The sequence below is a fragment of the Myxocyprinus asiaticus genome, chromosome 10 (genome assembly GCF_019703515.2).
Source record: "Myxocyprinus asiaticus isolate MX2 ecotype Aquarium Trade chromosome 10, UBuf_Myxa_2, whole genome shotgun sequence".
Classification (NCBI taxonomy): Eukaryota; Metazoa; Chordata; class Actinopteri; order Cypriniformes; family Catostomidae; genus Myxocyprinus; species Myxocyprinus asiaticus.
Genome location: NC_059353.1, coordinates 49,061,286 through 49,084,257, shown reverse-complemented (window position 1 = coordinate 49,084,257; position 22,972 = coordinate 49,061,286). Strand labels below are relative to the sequence as shown.

General features: G+C 36.7%; 1 protein-coding gene across 1 annotated transcript in view; it reads left to right on the top strand.

The window, feature by feature from the left end:
• LOC127447536 (protein TANC1-like) overlaps positions 1-22,972 on the top strand; it is a 257,213-nt gene that overhangs the window by 158,214 nt on the left and 76,027 nt on the right. Inside the window, exons 8-11 of the mRNA XM_051709485.1 lie at positions 1,209-1,328; positions 9,533-9,814; positions 10,110-10,261; positions 22,203-22,434. Of these exons, the coding sequence (XP_051565445.1) occupies positions 1,209-1,328; positions 9,533-9,814; positions 10,110-10,261; positions 22,203-22,434 (786 nt within the window). The remainder of the gene's footprint in view (positions 1-1,208; positions 1,329-9,532; positions 9,815-10,109; positions 10,262-22,202; positions 22,435-22,972) is intronic.

Below are 22,972 nucleotides of genomic sequence, written 5' to 3'. Positions count from 1 at the left end.
ATTGCAAAATATTGGTCTCATTGATCTGATTGCCCGCCCCCCCCCCCCAAAAAAAATCCAATAGTATATATATAATATTGTATATATTTACAATCTTATGATGAACATACATCTTTTAATTTGGTTTTATCTTATTTTTGAAAGCCTGTGATTTAGACTTGTTCTGGCTAACATCCTGCAAAACATCAACTTTTGTGTTCCACTTAAGAAGAAAGTCATACGGATTTGTAACGTCATGAGTTAATGATTTGTTTTGATGAACTGTTCTTTTAGTTGTTGTCTAGAACAAGTTTCTTTTTCAGAACTATTTTGATTTAAGTAGGTCATGTTGCTATTGAAATCTGATTGTTCCTCCTGTATGCCAAAGCGTATAGTGTGTGTGTGTGTGTGTGTGTGTGTGTGTGTGTTTTTGCTCAGTGACCTGGTTCTGTTCATCCATTCATTCTTTACGGTAGTTGTTATTGTGTCGGCTCATGGTTTGCATTTCGGGTGATGTCATCTTTTTCTCCCTGCATGTTTACAGTATGTCACAGTCTAACCATTCACGCTTCACACAGGTCAACACAGCCACTTAGGACAGTGACCTTTGAATCCAATGGGCACTGTGATGGGCATCTTTTCCCTATCTATTTTTTCTCTGTCTGTGCCACATAGTTTCTGTGATGCACGGTTGGCTGTTTTTGAGAATGTAGTAAAAATCGGACCAAATTTACATTTGAAATGAGTATACAAAGTAAAGTGTTTTAAGCATGGCACAGTAACGTTGGCACAGCCAATGCCACGGATTTGGGGTGGAACCATGGGTGGACTGGCCATCGGGAGAACCGGGACTTTAACCAGTGGGCTGGCCACGAAACGGGGTCGCAATATGCCAGAGTTGGCCACGATATGATAAAGGTGGCTGCAAAGTGGTGCCACGATATGCCGAAGGGTGCAACAATCTGCACTAGGGGACAGCGAAACACATTGCCACAACCCCCATCAAACACCCCTAGAACTCTGTTTGTCCAATCAATGGAAGAGGGGGTAGTGTTCTGAGAAACCAGTTTGAAAACAGTCATAATTTTTGCAGTTGCATTTGGTGCCTGTGGTTAGTAGTGCAAAACCTTTACCTTGATTAAATTAAGGCAGACACTAAGTATCTTATTATCATGTGTTGATTTTACCCATAATGTTAAGCTTTCTCTTTGTCTCTGTGTTTTGTGCAGCGACGAGCTCCACTAAGCTGGAGGATCTGAGCTATCTTGATGAACAGCGAAACACCCCCCTGCGGACGTCAATCCGCCTGCCCTGGCACAACACTGGCGGCAGAGCGGCACACGACAAAGGTACAGTACATCCACACGCTCAACCCAAAGCATCACCCAACCAACAGACATTCCCTTGTTTTTACGTGGTTGAATAGTATTTCTACTCTGTATTAGTGCTGGGCGATATATCGAATATTCACAATATAATTGCGATGATTTTCCTGATGATATAAAATTAAGCAATATCGTGAATATCGCGATGATTTTAATGTGCTTTTTATTTGGCCATTAAATTTCATAAAAAGCGCATCAGTAGACTAATTTCACTATACTTCTGGGCAGCACAATGAACATCAAAATGGCAATATGGTCATAGTGATTATAAAATTGCAATGGGCGGCAATAAAAGACAGATAAACATGGTCTGTGTGCACTTCAGAATGGGTGACAGGCCGTGCATGCACAGTACTCATATGTGTTTTTAGCACTTTAAGAGCAGATCACATGCATTGTGAAAGAAATAAAGTACTGAATGTTCAAACATTCGCACAATTCCAAAATTTAGTAGCTGCTACAAATTATTATACAAATCTACAAAGGTGGAACAGTATAACAGAAAAGAGTGGACAACAGCGCTTCATAATTGTGTGTGTGTGTATATATATTCATATATATATATTAGAGCTATCAAAATTAACACGTTAACGCATGCTATTAATTAAAATAGTTTATGCGTTAATTTTTCTTAACCGTGATGAACACATTTACCGTTAATACTGTATAAACACTGGGATGAAGGGCGGAACCTTTGTAATGTGTCCATCTAGAGTCATTACACTGATGCACGTGCCACAGAACTAGAATCCTTCTACCAAGAGAGCCTACAAGCTTATCATGAAATAGCATAATGCGGTGGTCCCTTAGACATTCTATGGGCAGTACTGTGGTTATACTCTCCTATGATGTAGGAGATGCATTATATTGCTACATATCATTCTGTTTTCTTTCCTAAGATGGACATAAATGAATTTTGACAAGAAATGAAGTATATAGTGTCAATTTCAGCACTTTTAAAATCTGCGATTAATCGCGATTAAAAATTGTAAGCGACTGACAGCACTAAATATATATATATATATATATATATATATATATATATATATATATATATATATATATTAGGGCCAAGAAATATTATCACAATATTCTTTTTCATATCGTTCGATATCGATATTTATCATGATATACATTCACATTTGCGCATTGCAAAATTATTCTTTTTTTTTCTCTCAAATTGGCAGAAGAGAAGAATAAAAAATCATAAACAGTCAAAATAGTCTATACTAAACTGCATTGGGGGCCCAGAGACAGCCAAAGCAGGGGTATCTGAGGGATCTTCTACCAAAATATTAAAATATTTTTATAGTTTATCAATCAAGTGAAGTTGGATATTAATGTTAAAAGCTCATATGTTCATTTTGAATCATAACGACAGCATATCATTTTTACATTTAAATTATTTTTATATTTCCAAATATATATATATATATATATATATATATATATATATATATATATATATATATATATATATATATATATACAAATACCAAAGTATGGGGGCATAGAAGCCCTTGTGACTGAGGAATGATACTGTATGGGGGTTCAGGAGTATCCCCTGAGAGACAGTTTTGAAAATGTAAAAGTCTGAATGGATCATTTTTATATTTTCATTACAGTGTGAAAGACTACACTACGAACTAGTAATTTCATTGTCTTTCCTTGTCATCCATTCCAGAGATGATGACATCTGATTAATTCACAAAATTAGAGTAGAAATCTATTTGTTTATTATCATAGGCTCATAACATGCTGATTAATAAAGCTAAATTTAGAAGGAAAAAACGTTATGGTCTAAAGGCGCTCTGGAACCACGTTAATTTATGTGGCGCCTCGTGTCTACTCCCATGCGGGGAAAAGAGGGAACTCGTGCAGAGCGGGACAGGGCATAAATGAAGCGTGTTCAGTGCTGGAGAAAAATATTCAAGAATACAGAGCAGAAAAATCAGATCTGGTGTACACAGCACTGTTGTTTTGTCACGCTGCTCACTAGAGACGATGAGAGGGTGCAACTGTTGACATGATGCCTTGCGGTCCGGATGGAATCAATCCGGGGTCCGGACCCGGAGTCGGCAAGGCAGCTAATGTTAGCAACATCATACAGTCTGAGAAAGCCGAACTGCATATATGTGTATTAGCCAGTAACAGTTGTGGCCAAAAATATTGGCACTCTTGGTAAATATGAGTAAATAAGGCTGTGAAAAATGTCTTTATTGTTTATCCTTTTGACCTTTCATTCAAAATATTCACAAAAATCTATCCTATAATGGATATCAAACAATTACAAACAACACAATTTTTATAAAAAACTTTTGTCAAATATACTGTATGTGTGGCTCTATTATTGGCACCCTTTTATTCAATACTTTGTGCAACCTCCCTTTGCCGAGATAACAGCTCTGAGTCTTCTCCTATAGCAATTCAACCAATTAAAACGGTTAACAGCCGCGATATTCTGAACAGTGCTGACGAGGGAAAGAGAAAACACCTGCCCTGCACTGACATCAGTTACAAGACTTTTCACATAAACACCCTTACCCTTATCACAGTAAACTGTAACAGTTTTCAATACAACTGTGGAAGCTGTAGTCAAGAAAAAACACAGATAGCACATTCTCCTGTTGTGGGTATGTAAGTATTTTGGATTGAAAGTCTTGCTTGATTGTTGTAGAGATGACAAATTGTCACGGTAGTGTTTACCTCATTCCACAAGGCAATAAGCTGTCATCAAATCATGATTTATGATCACACATATGTGACTTTATTTTTTGTATTTATTTTTCTGTATTTCAACAACTGAAGTACCTTAATTTGTTGTGGATGTCTCAATCTGGATACTGGATTTGCACTTTTCAGAGAGCTCAATAAAATATTAAAATAATAATTTGGTTGCATTTGTGAGCTAATAAATGTAACTGATTCGTAAAATATAAGCACATATTATCGTAATATCAATCGCAGGCCCCTGAATCGAATCAAATCTAAATCTTATCGCGGCAGACTTTGAGGTTTCTGAAAAAATCGTTTCGCTAAGAGAATCTATATAAGATCGTATTGTGATCAAACTTGCGATTTACACCCTTAGTTACCACCTGCTTTCCACAGGCGGTAATAGCGTGTTTCTTATAGCGCCGGGCAAATTGCACAGAGTTTTGTTTATAAAGCTCAATCTTTAATGAGCCTAATTTACAAAGAAACGAGGCATGTTTGCGCAGAAAAAAATTATAATGACTTAATTAAAATACTCAAGACGCAGTCAATATTGCATCTGCTGAAACTAGATTGCAGGTGATTAGTAAAGCAAACGCAGCATTTGCACTGAAATACTGTGAGCAGCTGTTTAGTGAATTCCCTCCTTAGTAGTTTTAGAAACCCCTGCCACAGTCTTCGTTTACCCCCTTAGGACATGCATGTGAATGCTCTTAACACACGTCCTGTAACTTTTAAATAGAGGAACACATTTGTGTCAGTTCAATTCATTAATAATGCAAGAGAACATTGTTAAATACAAGTGTTGTTGATCTGTTGCTCTCTCTCTCTCTCTCTCTGTCTTACTCTTAAATAAATGATTTTGTACCCTGAGGCCAGAGCTAATGTCTGTATTGTTGGAGCCTGTGTGTGTGTGTTATTCCAACCTTGTTGAATGTTCTGATAAATAATGAGAGAAATCAGAAGTTTGATTCATTCACACAGTCAGTAGCAGCAGAGATTTATCAGAAAACACAGCTATGCTGCCTCTCTGATCAGCAGGCCCACACTGAATCGTTGAAAATGTTTGCTCTTGAAAACGTAAATGCACCTTTAAGGAAATAAATGCATTTAGGCAGGAAACACAATTGTGGGACACAATGTATCATGTTCTCATTTACAGACACTGAAAACAAGACATGTACTGAATGACAATGACGAAGTTTAGAGTCGCTTTGATGAGAAAAACCCATTTATACAGAATGAAAGCTGCATATCCGCCTAAGTCTCTTATATTACAATAAATCGGCCGATATTCTGACTTTTTTAATTATTGGCATCGACCAATAAATTTTCCCCTTTGGCCGATTTGTTTCTTGGGTGTGCAGAGAATCGGCTGCTTGCATGTGAAGAGACTGAGACATGTAAACAACCAGTCACAGTTTGTTTTGTTGTTGTGTGCCATCGTGTTACTACAATAATAGACCATTGTGCAACACAATGTAATTTAAATGGTCCACATATCAGAACCGCGGCAGACGCGTTTGAGCTCATAATGTTTAAGTGCTCGCCTGTTTCACTCTCCCTCTCTCTCATCAACAGTTTCCTTTAACTTTTAACTGTCTTGTCTAATGATAAAAAGGCAAATATCAATAAAACTAATATCATATACCGTCTGCAAATATGCACATATCTCGTTTAAACAGATGTAATAAACCAACCTCACAAAACTTCAGCATCCTGTGGAATGCTCATTTATCTTCCTCTAAAGCACGTATTTTAACAATCTCTCCTCCACAGTTCCCTGCCACTTTTTTAATGATAAAAGGCAAATTTCAATAAAACTTCTATTATGTGCCATCTGCAAATATGCAGATATCTCGTTTAAACAGATGTAATTCACAAACCTGACGAAAATCCAGCATTTTGTTCCCCTTCTAATATCTTCCTCTGAAGCACATATTCCATCAGCCAGAATCAAAAACTTCACAAATCATGACGACAATCCAAGCAGGCGATCTAGGCCGTTTAAACTGTCAGGAGATTGAGGCTTGCGCTGGATACGTACGAGCACGTGAGTGCAACCAAGTCTTCCTAGCAAGTCAGTCTACTGTCGGTCATGTTTGTAATGCTTTCTGGAGTCTATTTCCAGTCATGAAAGTGCAGCTCATATCTGCTTGAACAGTTGGTCAAGATTATGATCAAAGAACGTGTTTCAAATCTGCAGTAAAATCTGACAACACTGGTATCATAAATGGTGGTGCTTTACCTCAGATTATGCAAACAAAAAAAGATATTTTCATTATTATTTCAGCTTTTATAGCTAATGCACTTGCGCGTTCTCAATTTGATTGACAGGCGATGTCTGTATCTAAAAGGTGATTGGCTCTTTTACCTGTAAGATGGGACTTCCTGTCAACATCCGTTGACTGTTGGCTGCAGTTGGGCGTTCTAATATTTCCCATTAATTTTATTAGAAGTGGCCCTTCTCTGCTAAATAGTCGCTGGTGCAACTTCAGGGTAAAAGCTTCACGTGTGCTATAAGTAAATGTCTTATTTACTATGTACTGTATGTACAAGTGGTTTGATTTTATGTTTATGTTATTAACTATATTAAATTGTGTTATATATCAACATTGTATCAGCCTACCGGCCACCCAGCTCTCTGGATATTGGCACTGGCCATTAAAAAATCCATATCGGTCGACCACTAGTGTGTTCTCTGGGAATCGAACCTATGATCATGGCGTTGCTAGCGCCTTGCTCTACCAGTTGAGGTGCAGGAACCCAAGCTCAGCTGTTTCTGAAGTAGATTTATTTTAGTGCATCTTTTTTGCAAAATTTTAACACAGAAGTTGACTATGAGCCACCTTAACATGCAAAATAGTTTTGCAACAGTGCTGATGCTGAAAAATTTAGATGCATTGAGAATCGTTTCGGAATTGGACCATGACACCCTGAATTGAATTGAATCATGAGGTGCCTGACAATTCCCACCCATAGTTGTAATTTAGTCATGCTCAGAGTGCTCAGAGAGACAGATGTGGTTAGTCAACGTCTGGTGAGACAACACTGTGAGAGAGAAAGACAGTGGTTGAACAAGAGAGAGAATATTTAGCCAGAAGCAGGTGTATATTTACTTTTTGACAGACTGCACTAAACTCATTCTCTCGATCTCTAGTTCTGGAACTCGAGCAAGAAAAAGTATGTGAACCCTTTGGAATTACCTGTGTTTATGTATAAAATTATTTTATAATCTGGTTTGAACTTCATCAAAGTTACAATACTGAACAAACACAATCTGTTTTATCTAATAACACACAACTTATTGAATACATCATTCAAACATTCACAGTGTAGGTTGAAAAATGTATGTGAACCCCTAGGCTAATGACATCAACAAAAGGTAATTAGAGTCAGGAGTTGGCAAACCTGGCATCCAACTAATTAAACAAGATTGGAGGTGTGGGTTGGAGCTACTTTGACTTATAAAAAGCACTCAGACATTTTGAGTTTGCTATTCACAAGAAGCATTTGCTGACATGGACCATGCCTCACAAAAAAAGAGATCTCAGAAGACCTACTATCAAGAATTGTTGCTTTGCATAAAACTGGAAAGGGTTAAAAAGTTATCTTGAAGAGCTTAGATATTCATCTGTCCACAGTTAGACACATTGTTTATTAATGGAGATGATTTAGTACTGTGGCTACTCTCCCTAGAAGTGGCCATCCAGCCAAGATGACTCAAAGGGCACACCACAGAATGCTCAATGAGGTAAAAAATAACCCTAGAGTGACAGATAAAGACTTGAAGGAATCATTGGAACTGGTTAACATCTCTGTTCATGAGTTTACTATACAGAAAATATTAAACAGCTATGGCATCCATGGCAGGACACCACAAAGGAAGCCACTGCTTTCCAACAAAATCTGCACGCCTGAAGTTTGCCAAAGACCACTTTGACACTCCACAACGCTACTGGAAAAAACTTTTGTGGACTGATGATACTAAGGTTGAATTGTTTGAGAAGAACACACAGCACATATGGTGTAAATAGGGCACCGCATACCAGCATGAAATATCCCAATGGTGAAAAATGGTGGAGGGAACATCATGATTTGGGGCCTCTTTGCTGCCTCGGGGCCTGAACCGCTTGCCATCATCGAGAGAAAAGTGAATTCTCAAGTTTATCAAGATATCGTACAGGATAATGTCAGGGTGGCTGTGTACCATCTGAAGCTCAGTAGAGGTTGGGTGATGCAGCAGGACAATGACCCTAAACATCGAAGTAAATCCACTACAGAATGGCTTCAAAAAAAGAAAATCCACCTTTTGGAGTGTCCCAGTCAGAGCCCAGACATTAACCCAATAGAGATGCTGTGGAATGACCTCAGGAGAGTCGTTCACACCAGACATCCTAAGAATATGTCTGAGCTGAAGCAGTTCTGTAAGGAAGAATGGTCCAAAATTCCTTCTGATCGTTGTGCAGGTCTAATTCGGAAATGCTTGGTTGAGGTTATTGCTGCCAAAGGAGGATCAACCAGTTATTATATCCAAGGGTTCTCTTACTTTTTCCACAACACTATGAATGTTTAATGGGATGTGTTCAATAAAGACATGAACGATTATAATTGTTTGTTTGTCTATACTTGTGATTTTGATAAAGATGTGATCACATTTTATGAACAATTAATGCAGAAAAAACAACTAATTCCAAAGGGTTCACATACTTTTTCTTGCCACTGTGTATGTTTCACAATATCTCTAAAATAATCTACTTTCAAGCAAACTTAAAAGTAAAATCAGCTTGATCAGAGCATTGCCGTGCCCTTTATAATCTAACAAGAGCTTCATGTTCAGTCAGATAATTGTAGTTTTAGGACAAATTATTGCTCATTACATAAACTTTATGTAAATAATATGATGTAGGAATGCTTTTACAGTTCGCTAATAGAGTTACTTCCATGACAAATCAACTTTTAGGAAGTGTAGGGAAATTGTAGGAAATTACAGGATGTGTGCATATCTTAAACATGTAGACATTTGCTCATGGGGTCAAAGTCAGGGCAATGATGATTCTTTAAGCTATAAAAACACCACTAAAGAAAGATATGCACCATTAGGCATGGGGACTGTAAATAATTTAAGATAAAAAATTCCACCTAAGAATAAAAGAAGCATAAAGTTGTTTCAGAGGTGGAGCCTACATTTTGATGAAATAAAACTAGTCAGTAATGGAGCTGATTTACTTCTCACAAGGCTAAAATACACATTTCGAGTTTGACATGACGAATATAACGACTTGCTTTCAGTAAAGCCAATTTAAATGATTAACTCTTGACCGATCCATTGAAAAGAACCACCTCTTTTGAGTCATTCATGATTTTATTTTTTTGTGTGTGTTATGTTTCGTTTTTATTTTGATTTGTCAATTTCAGATAATAATCTCTCAATTGTGAATTGTGTTTTTCAGCTCGCTTTGCTCCGTACAAGCCCACTGACATCATGCTCAAGCCACTGCTGTTCGAGGTGCCCAGCATCACCACTGACTCTGTGTTCGTGGGCCGTGATTGGCTGTTCCAGCAACTTGAGGATGACCTAAGGTCCAGCGAATCAGACGAGAGCTCTGGGGCCATCATTGTGGGTAACGTGGGTTTCGGCAAAACCGCCATCATCTCTCGCCTGGTGGCCCTCAGTTGCCATGGCGGCCGCATGCGACAGATCGCATCCAACAGCCCAAGCACTTCTCCTAAAAGTGAGCCTTGGTTACCTTGATTTCCTGAATCCACAGTCACTAATAAACACTAGAGACCAAGAGATCAGTAATGTTTTTTTACAACTGGTATTTTCATTTTTAAATGTCTAAAAACTGATAAGCAGAAATGAATTGTTGATTTTAGCTACAATTTTCTTTATGCTATTTGACACCATAAAATTGAAATAATTTTTTGACTACAACAATAAAAACATAATATGCAATATGAAAATTGTATTCATAATAATTATCACAAAAAGACATGATAATTGATGGTGGGTATTCACCTGTCTAGGTGGAGAGCAGAGTTCAGATTTGCCCTTGAGTCAACCGCCTCAACCTAACCCACCCCCGAGTGCCACCAACACCCTGAGATTCAACAGCTGTCCAAGCACACCTGAGCTCCAGCGACGCTGTGAGGAGGCCGTCAAACACCTGGCTGCAAAGGTACGCTCGCAAACCTTTTTTTGCCACTTTCATGATATGAAACAGGAAATGATGGGGGGAAATGGATGAGGAAATGCCACAAGCTTAATTTGAACTTGCATGAGCCCTACGACTTGTGTCACATACTGTACTTGTGTCGACGTGTGTCAGTGACGCCAGTTTAACTAACAAATAAATTACAACTTTTTTTATAAAGCCTGCTTTCCCAAAAACAGCTTAAATCAGCCTGAGATGGTTTGCTGCTCTTAGCTGGTTTAAGCTGGTTTAAGCTAACACAAATTGCAACCTTTTGCAATTTGAGAATTTCTCTTTAAATATAATTTAGACCTGGTAAACTTGCCAACCCCGATCTTTAACACCTCCCCATTCCTAACATTTTCTCAAAAATGAATGCTGATTGAATGTTGGCAGACCTGTGGAACTTTTGTTTCATATGTACACTGTAAGGTTGTGTTTGGACCAGGTGCAAACGTAGTGGTCAAGCATGAATTTATATATATATATATATATATATATATATATATACATTCACCTACATCTTAAGCAAAAAATAAAAAGCTTTAAATAAATAAATATTGATTAAACATGTCTCTGTTCAGTCTGATTGACTGGAAAATTAACATTTGGCAGAATTCTCACACAGAAGGATGAAAAGCCTTAATTTACTGGTTTTACTACTTTTATTTGTGCATGCTTAAACATATATATTATGTACAGAAGCTTGCCACACAATCTCCTGTTTGAGTATCGTCTCAACTGATCAGTCTCTCAGTCACATTCCTAATGAAGCCCCACAGGTGTGCTGCAGGTAAATCACAGGTGAAGGTGCGAGACCACTTCCTAACTTACAGTGTTGACTGTCTTACGTAAGACGTGTATGCTACCATCCAGGTAAAGTACAATTGAAGTCAGAAGTTTACATACACTTGGGTTGAAGTCATTAAAACTCATTTTTTAACCACTCCACAGATTTCATATTAGCTAAATATAGTTTTGGCAAGTCGTTTAGTACATCTACTTTGTGCAAGACATGAGTAATTTTTCCAACAATTGTCTACATACAGATTGTTTCACTTTTAATTGAATATATATCAATTCCAGTGGGTCTGAAGTTTACATACACTAAGTTAACTGTGCCTTTAACCCTCTGGGGTTTAAGGGTGTTTTTGGGCCCTGGAGAAGTTTTGACATGCCTTGACGTTTGTGTTTATTTCAGTTGCTTAAAAACGTATTAATGGCTAAAGTCTGATAACACTGTATTCAGCACAAACTGGGCTACAATAATATGTGAACAACATGTACGTACATGTTTGTATTTTTGAGAAAATAACGTTTATGCATGGTTTTTGAAAAAACAAAAATTTGAAGTCACTGAAATAAGGCCATATAACACATACTAAACATTAGTTCACAAGACTTGTGAGAACTGGATCTTGTAGCCTAGAGTTTTTGCTACAAAATGATGTGAAAACCATCCTGATCACTCATTCATACAAAACAATATAGTCATTTAACTTTTGTATGACACTTTTAGTGTTAGATAGGCCATAAGCGAGGAGACGTGAATGATCATGAATATTGATGTGATTCACACCTGAGGAGACAAAGACCCCTCCTCTGGGAACAGAATAAATGTGAGGAGACTTAATCATTGAATGTATTGATTGTAGTTTAAGTTAAAAGAAGTAATCTGACTATACAGTTTCTTTACATAAAGACTACTTAAAAACTTTAGACCTACACTACCATTTAAAAGCTTTAAACATTAAGATTTTTGAATGTTTTTAAAAGAAGTCTCTTCTGCTCACCAAGGCTGCATTTATTTTATCCAATATACAGCAAAAACAGTGATATTGTGAAATATTTTTACAATGTAAAATAACTGTTTTCTATTTGAATATATTGTCAAATGCAATTTATTCCTGTGATCAAAGCTGAATTTTCAGCATCATTACTGCAGTCTTCAGTGTTACATGATCCTTCAGAAATCATTCTAATATGCGGATTTTCTAATATGGGCATATTTACAGCACATTTTACACATTTACACCCAAACAGATATTTGCAAGCACAAGCTTCGTTGATGATAATGAGGCAGCATAAACACTGGTTAAAATATAATCTAAACATTCATATTATTTTTATATCAAATTACATATCATATTTATATCATACAGCATACAATTTAAATACCTGCTTTAGCCGAAACAACATTTAAATGTAACTAAAACTTGCCTATTAGGACATATTTCAAATTTCAATACTCTGAATACTAGCTGGCAAGTCTGGAAATAGTCCAACTAGTAAAATATGTCCATGTTTATATAAAATAGCATGTCAACTAATGTAAGTAAAACTAAATGACTTACTCATCTGGAATGTAAGTAAAACTAAATGACTTACTCATCCGGAATTGTATCCTCGGCTGAATCAATCGCTCTTCAAAATGTAAACGTTCCTCGTTGGATTCCCGCTCTTCTTCGGAGGAAAATGTGAACTCTTCGTCACTATCCAGGACCATCTGAAGAGCTTCCTCACCTGTGTAGCATGCCAATCTTCCAAACGCGCAGAAAAGTGAATGAACTTGATGCTTTTTAAGGCATTGTTGGGGGCGTTTATCATTTGCATTGATCGCCTCAGCACATTACCGTATGAATAGCGCCCTCTGCTGGTGGGTGTGATCACATTAGGGATCATTAGCTGAGCCAGGAGAACCTATACATTGCTTTGTTTCATACAGATTACATTGCAGGAGAATATTTGTTTTAAATTTGAATTGTTTTATTTAAAAGTAGACATTTTAAGCTTTCTTTAGACATATGTTTCATGTTTGTGTGATAAGTATTCGCGGAGTTTCAGTTCATTTTTGTGACGTGTTTCAGAAAGATGCTTGTGGAGACAGAGACGGCTGAAAGCGCACCCTGTATATTTTCTTTATTTTACAAAAGCACAAGGTTTTGTTGTTATTGTGAGTGCACACAAATAAAAGTAGACCCTTTATAGTCTCTAATGGTGTCTTACACTTATCTGTATGCCCAAAAATGATGGAGTATTTTAAGTTGTTTCCGCTGTTATGAGGAAAAAATCCAGCAGGACGCGCCGGTGCGTCCGTCAACCCCAGAGGGTTAAGCAGCTTGGAAAATGATGTCAAGCCTTTAGGCAGTTAGCCAATTAGCTTCTGATAGGCTAATTGGAATCAATTGGAGGTGTACCTGTGGATGTATTTTAAGGCCTACCTTCAAACTCAGTGCCTCTTTGCTTGACATCATGGGAAAATCAAAAGAAATCAGCCAAGACCTCAAAAAAATAACATTTGTGGACCCCCACAAGTCTGGTTCATCCTTGGGAGCAAATGCCTGAAGGTACCATGTTCATCTGTACAAACAGTAGTACACACATATAAACACCATGGGACCACACAGCCATCGTACCGCTCAGGAAGGAGACGCATTCTGTCTCCTAGAGGTGAACGTAATTGGGTGCGAAAAATGCAAATCAATCCTAGAACAACAGTAAAGGACCTTGTGAAGATGCTGGAGTAAACAGATAGACAAGTATCTATATCCACAGTAAAACGAGTCCTATATCGACATAACCTGAAAGGCTGCTCAACAAGGAAGAAGCCACTGCTCCAAAACCGCCATAAAAAAGCCAGACTACCGTTTGCAAGTGCACATGGGGACAAAAATACCTCCAAAGTTGTGGCAAAATGGCTTAAGAACAATAAAGTCAAGGTATTGGAGTGGCCATCACAAAGTCCTGACCTCAATCTGATAGAAAATTTGTGGGCAGAACTGAAAAAGCGTGTGCGAGCAAGGAGGCCTACAAACCTGATTCAGTTACACCAGTTCTGTCTGGAGGAATGGGCCAAAATAACAGCAACATATTGTGAGAAGCTTGTGGAAGGTTACCCAAAATGTTTGACCCAAGTTAAACAATTTAAAGGCAATGCTACCAAATACTAACAAAGTGTATGTAAACTTCTGACCCACTGGGAATGTGATGAAAGAAATAAAAGCTGAAATAAATCATTCTCTCTACTATTATTCTGACATTTCACATTCTTAAAATAAAGTAGTAAAAAAAGTAGTAAAAAACAAAATGTTTTGAATTTTTTGATGCAAAAAAGTCTTTGAAGATCGGACAAAAAGACAAAGGTACAAGACTGTGTACTTAACATCTTCCTTGAGGGAATGAACTACTCTCATCTCATGAAGCATTACGAATGATGTAATTCAATCAAAAGCAGTGGTAAAAATATATAACTATTGATTTAAAGTATTGAATTAATATATTTAATAGGGGTCGACTGATTATCGGCCGATAATCGGATCCGATATTCATAATTTTTCTAATTATCGGAATCGTTATTTAGTCTGATCTGATTGCTGATAAATTTTAAAATGCTCTCCGTTGGCTCGGATGCCACCGCCTCTCTCTGAAAGGTTACTGCTTGTAGCCTGGCACAATGTCCCACCCACAGTATTATCAGATTGGTTATATGTCACGAGTAAATGACCAATCAACACTGCACTCTGTATTCATGGGGGAGAGGTGGGAAAGAGGAAAGCAGCGAGAGAAAGAAGCATCACTGAGAAGACAAGCTGTTTTCAAAGGTAAGAATGCAGATACTAAAGTTACAATAAACAGCGGGTCCAGACCCTGGATTTGTTCCCTCCGAACCGTGAGACATCATGACAACGGTTGCCCCATCTCACCATTTCAACACTTTAGGTTAGCAGCACGACAAAACAGCGGAGCTGTGTAAAACGCAAGCGCTCGAGGGTGTAGATAGCACTGATCTTTCAACGCTATATCCTTGAATATATTTGAACACTTCATTAATGGCCTTTCGTGCTCCGCACGCGTTGCCTCTCACCACCGACCCGCAACATGAGGCGCCGCATAGCAGAGCTGCAGATACGGTTATTTTAATGACAGTAGACCGTAGCGGAGAAAAACAGTGAGCAGCAATATAGATGGATACCAGCATCTTTCGCTAAAACACACTGCACAAAATGAAAATGAAGCAGAAACAATCTTCATGTGTCTGAAATGACTCCAACTGTTCAGCTAAGCAATGTTTATGACAGGACAATTTATTGTGGTTCCATAGCACCTTTAGACTAGAAATGATTTTCTTTTATCTAAAATTAGCTTTATTAATCAACGTGTTTTGAGCCTATTGATAATAAACAGAGATTTTTGTTTAAGTTTTGTGAAAATTAATCAGAGAAAACATCATCTCTGGCATGGATGGCAAGAAAGACAACAAAAACTTTCTCTGCTTATGATGAAAAACATTTCCATTATTTGATAGTCAGCCCAGTTATACTTAAACTGCACTATTTAGATGTACATTGTTTGTTTGTTTTTGGTAGATTTGCATTTTAAGGAAAATATAAAAATGGTTCATTAAAATGTTTACATATATTTTCTCGCAGGGGTCACCCCCAAACCCCCATACAGTTTCTTTCCTATGTATATATAAACGGTAGAAGATCCCCCATAATCCACTACTTTGGTTATCTTTGGGCCACAAAGTCCTCATTCTTGCCCAGTTCCTAAGAGACTTTTTGACTGTTGATTTAAAATTTGTATTTTTACTGCAAATGTATATCGGCCCTAAATATCAGTTATTGGTCTCCTTCATTACTAATAATCATTATCGGCCCTGGAAAAACATAGCGGTCTACCCCTAATATTTAATAATAAATATTTTGCAAAATATTTTTGACGTGTTACGTCATGAGATTGGGCGGTTGCTGCAGAGCTCTTTTGCCACACTTTGTTTGCTGCGATTCTCTGATTGATTGTGAGTAGTGTAGTTCTTCACCAGGAATTCTGCAATAAAACACAATTTTTAACAAATGAAGTTGAAATAACATGGTCTGATGGCTTCAACAGAAGCATATATCATCGTTTAACAACTTCTGAACTCACAGTAGGTCAAAAAATGAATAACGTACTCTAGTACTGCTTCAATGGCTTCCTCTTACATTAAATTGGACATCTGAAAAATAATCATTGGTGTTGGCTAGGTCAAGCATCACTTTTACTATTGCTCATATTTAGGTGATTTGAACAAATCCCTAACATGAATTATTCAACTTTGGTTGGTCTGTTCTCCTGTCTGCGGCTGAAAGGTCTGTGCTCTTTTTAACTTACACTGGCCAAGAACCGCCCACTTAGACAGAGCCGTCTAAAGCCAAGCGCACACCTCAAGAATTGCAGATGGCACCCTGTGATTCACAGTCTTGTTTTCTGTCGTGCTGGTGTGCACACTACATGACTGATCGCAAACTGGTTGTATCAACTACATGACCATTTATCCCCAATGCGGTTATGGTGATCCGGTCACAAGTGTACGAGCGAGACACATCACCATTACACCTGGTCATCTTTTTTGACCATTTGTGTTTTGAGATTTCAAGGCGCGAGTCTCTCATTTCATGAGGCCATACATCAATTATTATGTCTGTGTATTACCAAATTGAAGAAAGCACAAAAAATCGGCACACTTTCTCTTAATTATACTTGCATTTAATAGTTCAATCGTGACGTTTTGAGCAGAATTCTGAGTTATTTTAGTGCAGTACCTGTAACTGAGTTTCTAATGTTTCATGGCTCGTATCCGTCTCCCTGCATGATGATATCAGACACATTGAAGAATGCATTCATACATGCATTCGCTTTTAAAAAGTTTTCCAATCGGACAGTTATTTCTCTTTGAATCAGCACGTAACCGGTAACGTTTAAACTATTGTCTTATAAGGTGGCGCGCCGCTGCTATGGCACTACCAGCCCAGTGTCTGAATGTGTTTGAAGTGGACAAATCTCAAAACAGTTTGAAACCCATTGCAGCAGTCTTTAGCGTCATCCCGTTTCAAACAGATCGCCCAAAATGCATCTTAACTCGCACAGCTTATTCAGTATAATGTCAACAAACATGAAAGACCGTCTCGCCCATTTTGCCCGTTTTTGCGCTTATTTGCAAAGGGGAAAAATAATAAAATCAGCTGGAAATAATAAAGTAGGTAGGGTGTGGAAGCCCTGACCGCACTGTGAAATTTTTTTATTTATTTAGGGGTCTTAGTGCCTTCCTGGGCCTATGACATTTACTGTTTGATGACATTTACCACCGGTAATATTGATGCTGCTGTTGATAATGTGCTATGGGCCCATGCTCTAGATAGATGTCTTTGCCCGTTTCAATGCCTCTTGCTGCAGTAGGTTCAGTAACAAAGCATTTCCTTGAGAATTTCACAGACCGAGGGACAACCAGACAGCTGGACGATGTTTGAACAGAAAGTGCACACCATTTCGCCAAGCAGCACTACATCTTCCTTTAACTCGACAGCACCGAAACGATATGAGTGGGCAACGCTAACACGATTCATGCCAGTATTTAAAACTGAAAACACAGCGGGAGGCGTCGAAACGCATAGCCTATAAGGGTTTTCTTAAGTTAACATTGCTTCAAGTTATTTTAATTATTCTTGTAAACACACAATAATAAAGAACTAAATATAAAGTAAACTAAGAACATTTTTAATATTGCTGTGTGATTAATACTACCAACATAATAGACAGCGGCAACTGTATTATATATTTTACACATATCTAGCTCCTGTTTGCATTCACGTAAGACATACAAAAGTCAACATTAACATTTAAATATGGCACGTGCATGTGTTTTCTAAAGGTCAAACAGGCATTGTTTTAAAGAGACAATATTCACTCAGTTAAACAGGGCCTGTCATTGCTATTGTGTTTGAACAGATTGTAGTGTTTACACAGAGAATTGTCATAAAGCTACCCAGACAACTGTGTGTTTTGGGAGAATATCTCATTCTGTCTCCTGGAGACTTGAAATGTTTAATGTTCTTTTCCAGCAGAGTGAGAGGTTGTGGCTGATTGGCTGTGCTGTCTCTGTGTACATCGCTGTCCTCTGTCAAACACAATGTGAGCTAAATGATGTATCATCCATGTTTCCTGGGGGACAAGCCGTCCCTCATGTTACCATGGAAACAAGTTAGCAGGTTGGTCATTTGGTCGCATTTAAAGAGAATTGCACCCATGTCGGCACTGAGGCTCGAGGACAGCAAATGCACAGTTGACAGAGGCTAATTACACATTCATTGATTAGACAAAAGCATGTAATTAGACACTCGTTCCTAATCAGTTTACAGCATAATGGTATTTCTTTTTTTTAAAACGACTGTGTCATTTAGAAAATGAAAGGCATATTCCAGTCAGACCCAGCATGCATCAATCAAACAAATTCGTTTGGGAACCGCACTGCACTGGTCACACTGTATGCTTTTGATTCACTGAAAAGAATCGGCTCAAATGAGTCATTTGTCAGGAATCGGACTACACTGGACGTGCTGTTTGTTTCGCACGGTAGATTTAAAAGAACCGGCTCATAAGAGCCATTTGTTTGGTAATCATACTGTTCAAGTCAAGCTGTATATTTTTGATTCACTTAAAAGAATCGGCTCACATAAGTCATTTGTTCGGGAATCAGTCTACGCTATACATGCTGTATGTTTCGCACTGTGGATTTAAAAGAACCGGCTCATAAGAGTCATTCATTCAGGGCTCGGACTACACTGGTCCCACAGTGAATTTGTGATTTGGAACAAGCACTTTAGAGTTTGTTTATTGCACTGTTTGTTCAAAGCGATCGAGTTAATGGTCCCTGCACCTGAAGGAGATTTAGATTGATGCTCTTTTCCCAGAGCTTGTCTCAGGGTGAACACCACGCCATTCCTATTAACCCCAACTGTCCAATTGGGAAATATGCCCATCTGTCAAACAGAGGTTTCAGTGATACATCAGAGCAAATTAAGAGAGACCGATGCCTTTAGGATACCCTGCTCTCTTACGTTTCACTGCCAGGTTTCTTCGCTGTGGCCAAACAAACTTTGAGTTTCACTTCAATGACTGATGTGGTGAACTCTGCTGTTAGGACATCATTTCAGAGAGAAATATTTGGTTTAATGAATTCCCTTGGATGATGCCTCTTTCTGGGTATGTGAACATTTTTAAGGGAGGAATTTAAATAAAGCAGTAAGCCACTCAAGGTTGTGCGCTACAGTGATTTTACCTCAGATAAGGATATTTCGAGTTAAGCAATAATAAATGGAAGATTTAAACTTCAGTAGCTCAAATAGCGTTAAAGTTTGATTCTTTTTGTGAACTGGTTCAAACTGTCCGTTTCAGTGAATCAATTCATTCTGATTCAATGGTTTGTCACCCAAAAATGTTCTTGGAAGTCTCAATGTGGCACAAGGTAAATATTGCTACATCATTAATATTACTATAATATTAAATATTCTTCCTTGTGTTCCTTTAGTAAGAAACATCACAGGAGATTTGTCTTTTTTGGCATTTTTTTTTTTGTACTGAAATTCATGAAAATTCCCACCACAGTGTCATTTCCAGCACATCTCAAATTAAATTAAATGTCCGACTCCTTTTTATTGCTAAGACTAATTTCATAGCTTACATTTTGTGTATCCCAAATACACACATATTTGAATAATTTTGCAGAATTACAGCTTGATTGGAAATGACGCCCAATAAAAATATTGGTTACACTTTCTATGAACCCAATATTTATAATGCATTCTAAAGTCATTATAATGTATTCATAATGTCTCATAATATGTTAAAACTTCTCATAAATAATTGTAACTACTGTTATAATACATTATAACACTTAACACATTCATAGTTATACCTAAAAGAGTATAATGCATTATAACACAAGCAACATCCAATTTTATCCTCAAAAGTTTAATGTAATATACAGTATATATTAGGTTTTGTAAAAGTGCTGTCTACAAAAGCAGCATAGTGTAAACAGTCATAAGGATTGACGTGATCACGTACCATTATAAGTGTTCTTGACATGTTTTAAGTCTTCTTATATACAGTCTTATGTACTTACATTTACATTCTTGATGTACATTTTGAGACAGGAAGAAAAACACATGTTTAGCTACAAGGTTAAAGCATATATAATGACTTGTAATATAACCATGTAAAAATATCTGTTAATAAGAAGACATTGCTTTTGTATAATAAAAATTCATGTAATACATTATAACTTCTACTGATAAAATTTCATGTTGGTCATTTTATAATGCATTTTATTCTAAGGTATAACTATGAATGGTAAGTATTATAATTGTGGTTACTATTATTTATGAGAAGTTACAACATATTATATGAGACTTAGCAAATGCATTATAACGCATTTATAATGCCTTTACAATGCATTATAAGTATAGGCTTCATAGAAAGTGTTACAAGTGATATTTACCTTGATTTTTATTTATCTTTTAAGAAACTTTATTAGGTGAAAAATTGTTGATGTGGTGGAAATTACGCCTCGACTGTGGGACAGTTGCAATTTTTGAAACTTTTATTGAAATGATTTTCACACAACAAATATTGAAATGGTTTGTTTATTTCACTCTTTGTGTAGGTTATAATAGTTTTAATGCATAATAATTGTATTTTTATGATGGACTTTTATAGTTTAATATTAAATGAAGCAACATCATCTCATTTCAAGTAAGCTCTCATCCACTCTTTCAGAAGATGCAAATTCTTAATGTTTATAAAATTAATCACCTTCAAGTATGTCAATTTATTTTTTCTTTATACATATATGTATATATATATATATATATATATATACACACACACACACACACACACACACACACACACACACACACTACAAGTCAAAAGTTTTGAAACACTTGACTGAAATGTTTCTCATGATCTTAAAAATCTTTTGATCTGAAGGTGTATGCTTAAATGTTTGAAATTAGTTTTGAAATTGATGACTTGGACCAAATAATAAAGAAAATCAGCCAATAAGTGCCCAGCATAGATGGGAACTCCTTCAATACTGTTTAAAAAGCATCCCAGGGTGATACCTCAAGAAGCTGGTTGAGAAAATGTCAAGAGTACATGTCTGCAAATTCTAGGCAAAGGGTGACTACTTTGAAGATGCTCAAATATAACAGTTTTGATTTATTTTGGATTTTGTTTAGTCACAACATAATTCCCATAGTTCCATTTATGTTATTCCATAGTTTTGATGACTTTACTATTATTCTAAAATGTGAAGAAAAAAAAATATAATAAAGAATGAGTGTGTTTCAAAACTTTGGACTGGTAGTGTGTGTGTGTGTATATATATATATATATATATATATATTTCTTTTTTTTTTTTCTTTTTTTTTTTTTGCCGCCAGACTTCTTTCACATTTTTTCAAATAAAATCCCAAATTCATCATCACCATGAAAACTATCATTCATTTTTTTTTTTTTTTTCAGGACATATCTGGGTCAATTTGCAGTCTTATTGTGGCCCATCTTTTTGGAACTGTCTGCCTCTTAAATAAATTTAAAATGACATTTTAAAGAAATGTAATTCAACACTTGTTTAAAAAAAGGATCAAAATATTTCATTTATGACTTATTTGTGATTTTCTTTTTTTTTTTAAATTCTCTTTACATTTTTATTCTTGTTTTTTTTTCAATATATTTTTATCTTTTTGTCTTTTATTGTTTTTTTTTTAATTTTTTTAATTATTATTTATTTATAAAATAAGAATTTCATAATTTCATTCAGACCTTGATTTGTGAGAAAGTACATTGTACAAGGCCTTTTTTTATTTTTTTTTAACTTTCCCAGCACTAAATTTTAATATTATTATATTAATATAATATTAATATATATATATATATTTTTTTTTTTTTTTCTTAAAATCTTCAATTTCATTTCAGTTAAAAAAAATTATATATATAGAAAATTGCCAAATGGTTGAAAAATATTTTGATAGAATTTTACTGAAAAACTACTGAAAATGTTGCTTCATTATAATTTTATTTAAAGTTCTCATTCTTTTTGCAGGTGGTGGCGTATCATTATTGTCAGGCCGATAACACGTACACGTGTCTAGTTCCTGAGTTTGTGCACAGCGTCGCGGCTCTCCTGTGTCGAGCACATCAGCTCACCGCATACCGTGAGTTGCTGCTGAAAGAGCCTCATCTGCAGAGCATGCTCAGTCTACGCTCCTGCGTGCAAGACCCCATGGCTGCCTTCCGACGGGGCATTCTCCAACCCCTCGCCAACCTACGCAAAGGTACACAAACACAACCAGCCTGATAAAGACAGCAGGAAATTAACCCTGTTTACTCTCGTAATGCACATTCCTGGTCTTATTGCGAATGATTCATCGAAATAATTGATGGGTTGGGAGCTTTCTCAAAAGGTTTTGATCCCTAATTATGAGCATCAACCCACAAACATGTTATTGACAAGAACCAGATCTGTTGTTTTCCTTTCTGAGCCCCTACGGCTTCATCCTATAACATCAGTAGATTTATGATTTACTATCTGAGACTTCAGATGTCAAGGTCGATGTAGTTTGTTTTAATGAGGATGTTGGGTCTCTTTCTCAGTTCAGTTGATAATTAATTTGTAAAAGTTTGCGTTTCTGATGCAGATGAACAAAACCGTGTTTGTATGATGGAGATGGAAGACACTCAGGATCAATACGGCATGAGAGGCGAAAACACAGCCTGCACTAAAAATCATCCCTTATCAGTCTTGTTTTCCAGTAAAAAATATCTAAACAAGATAATAATAGTTTTTTTTATACAGTAAGAGAATATATCTTA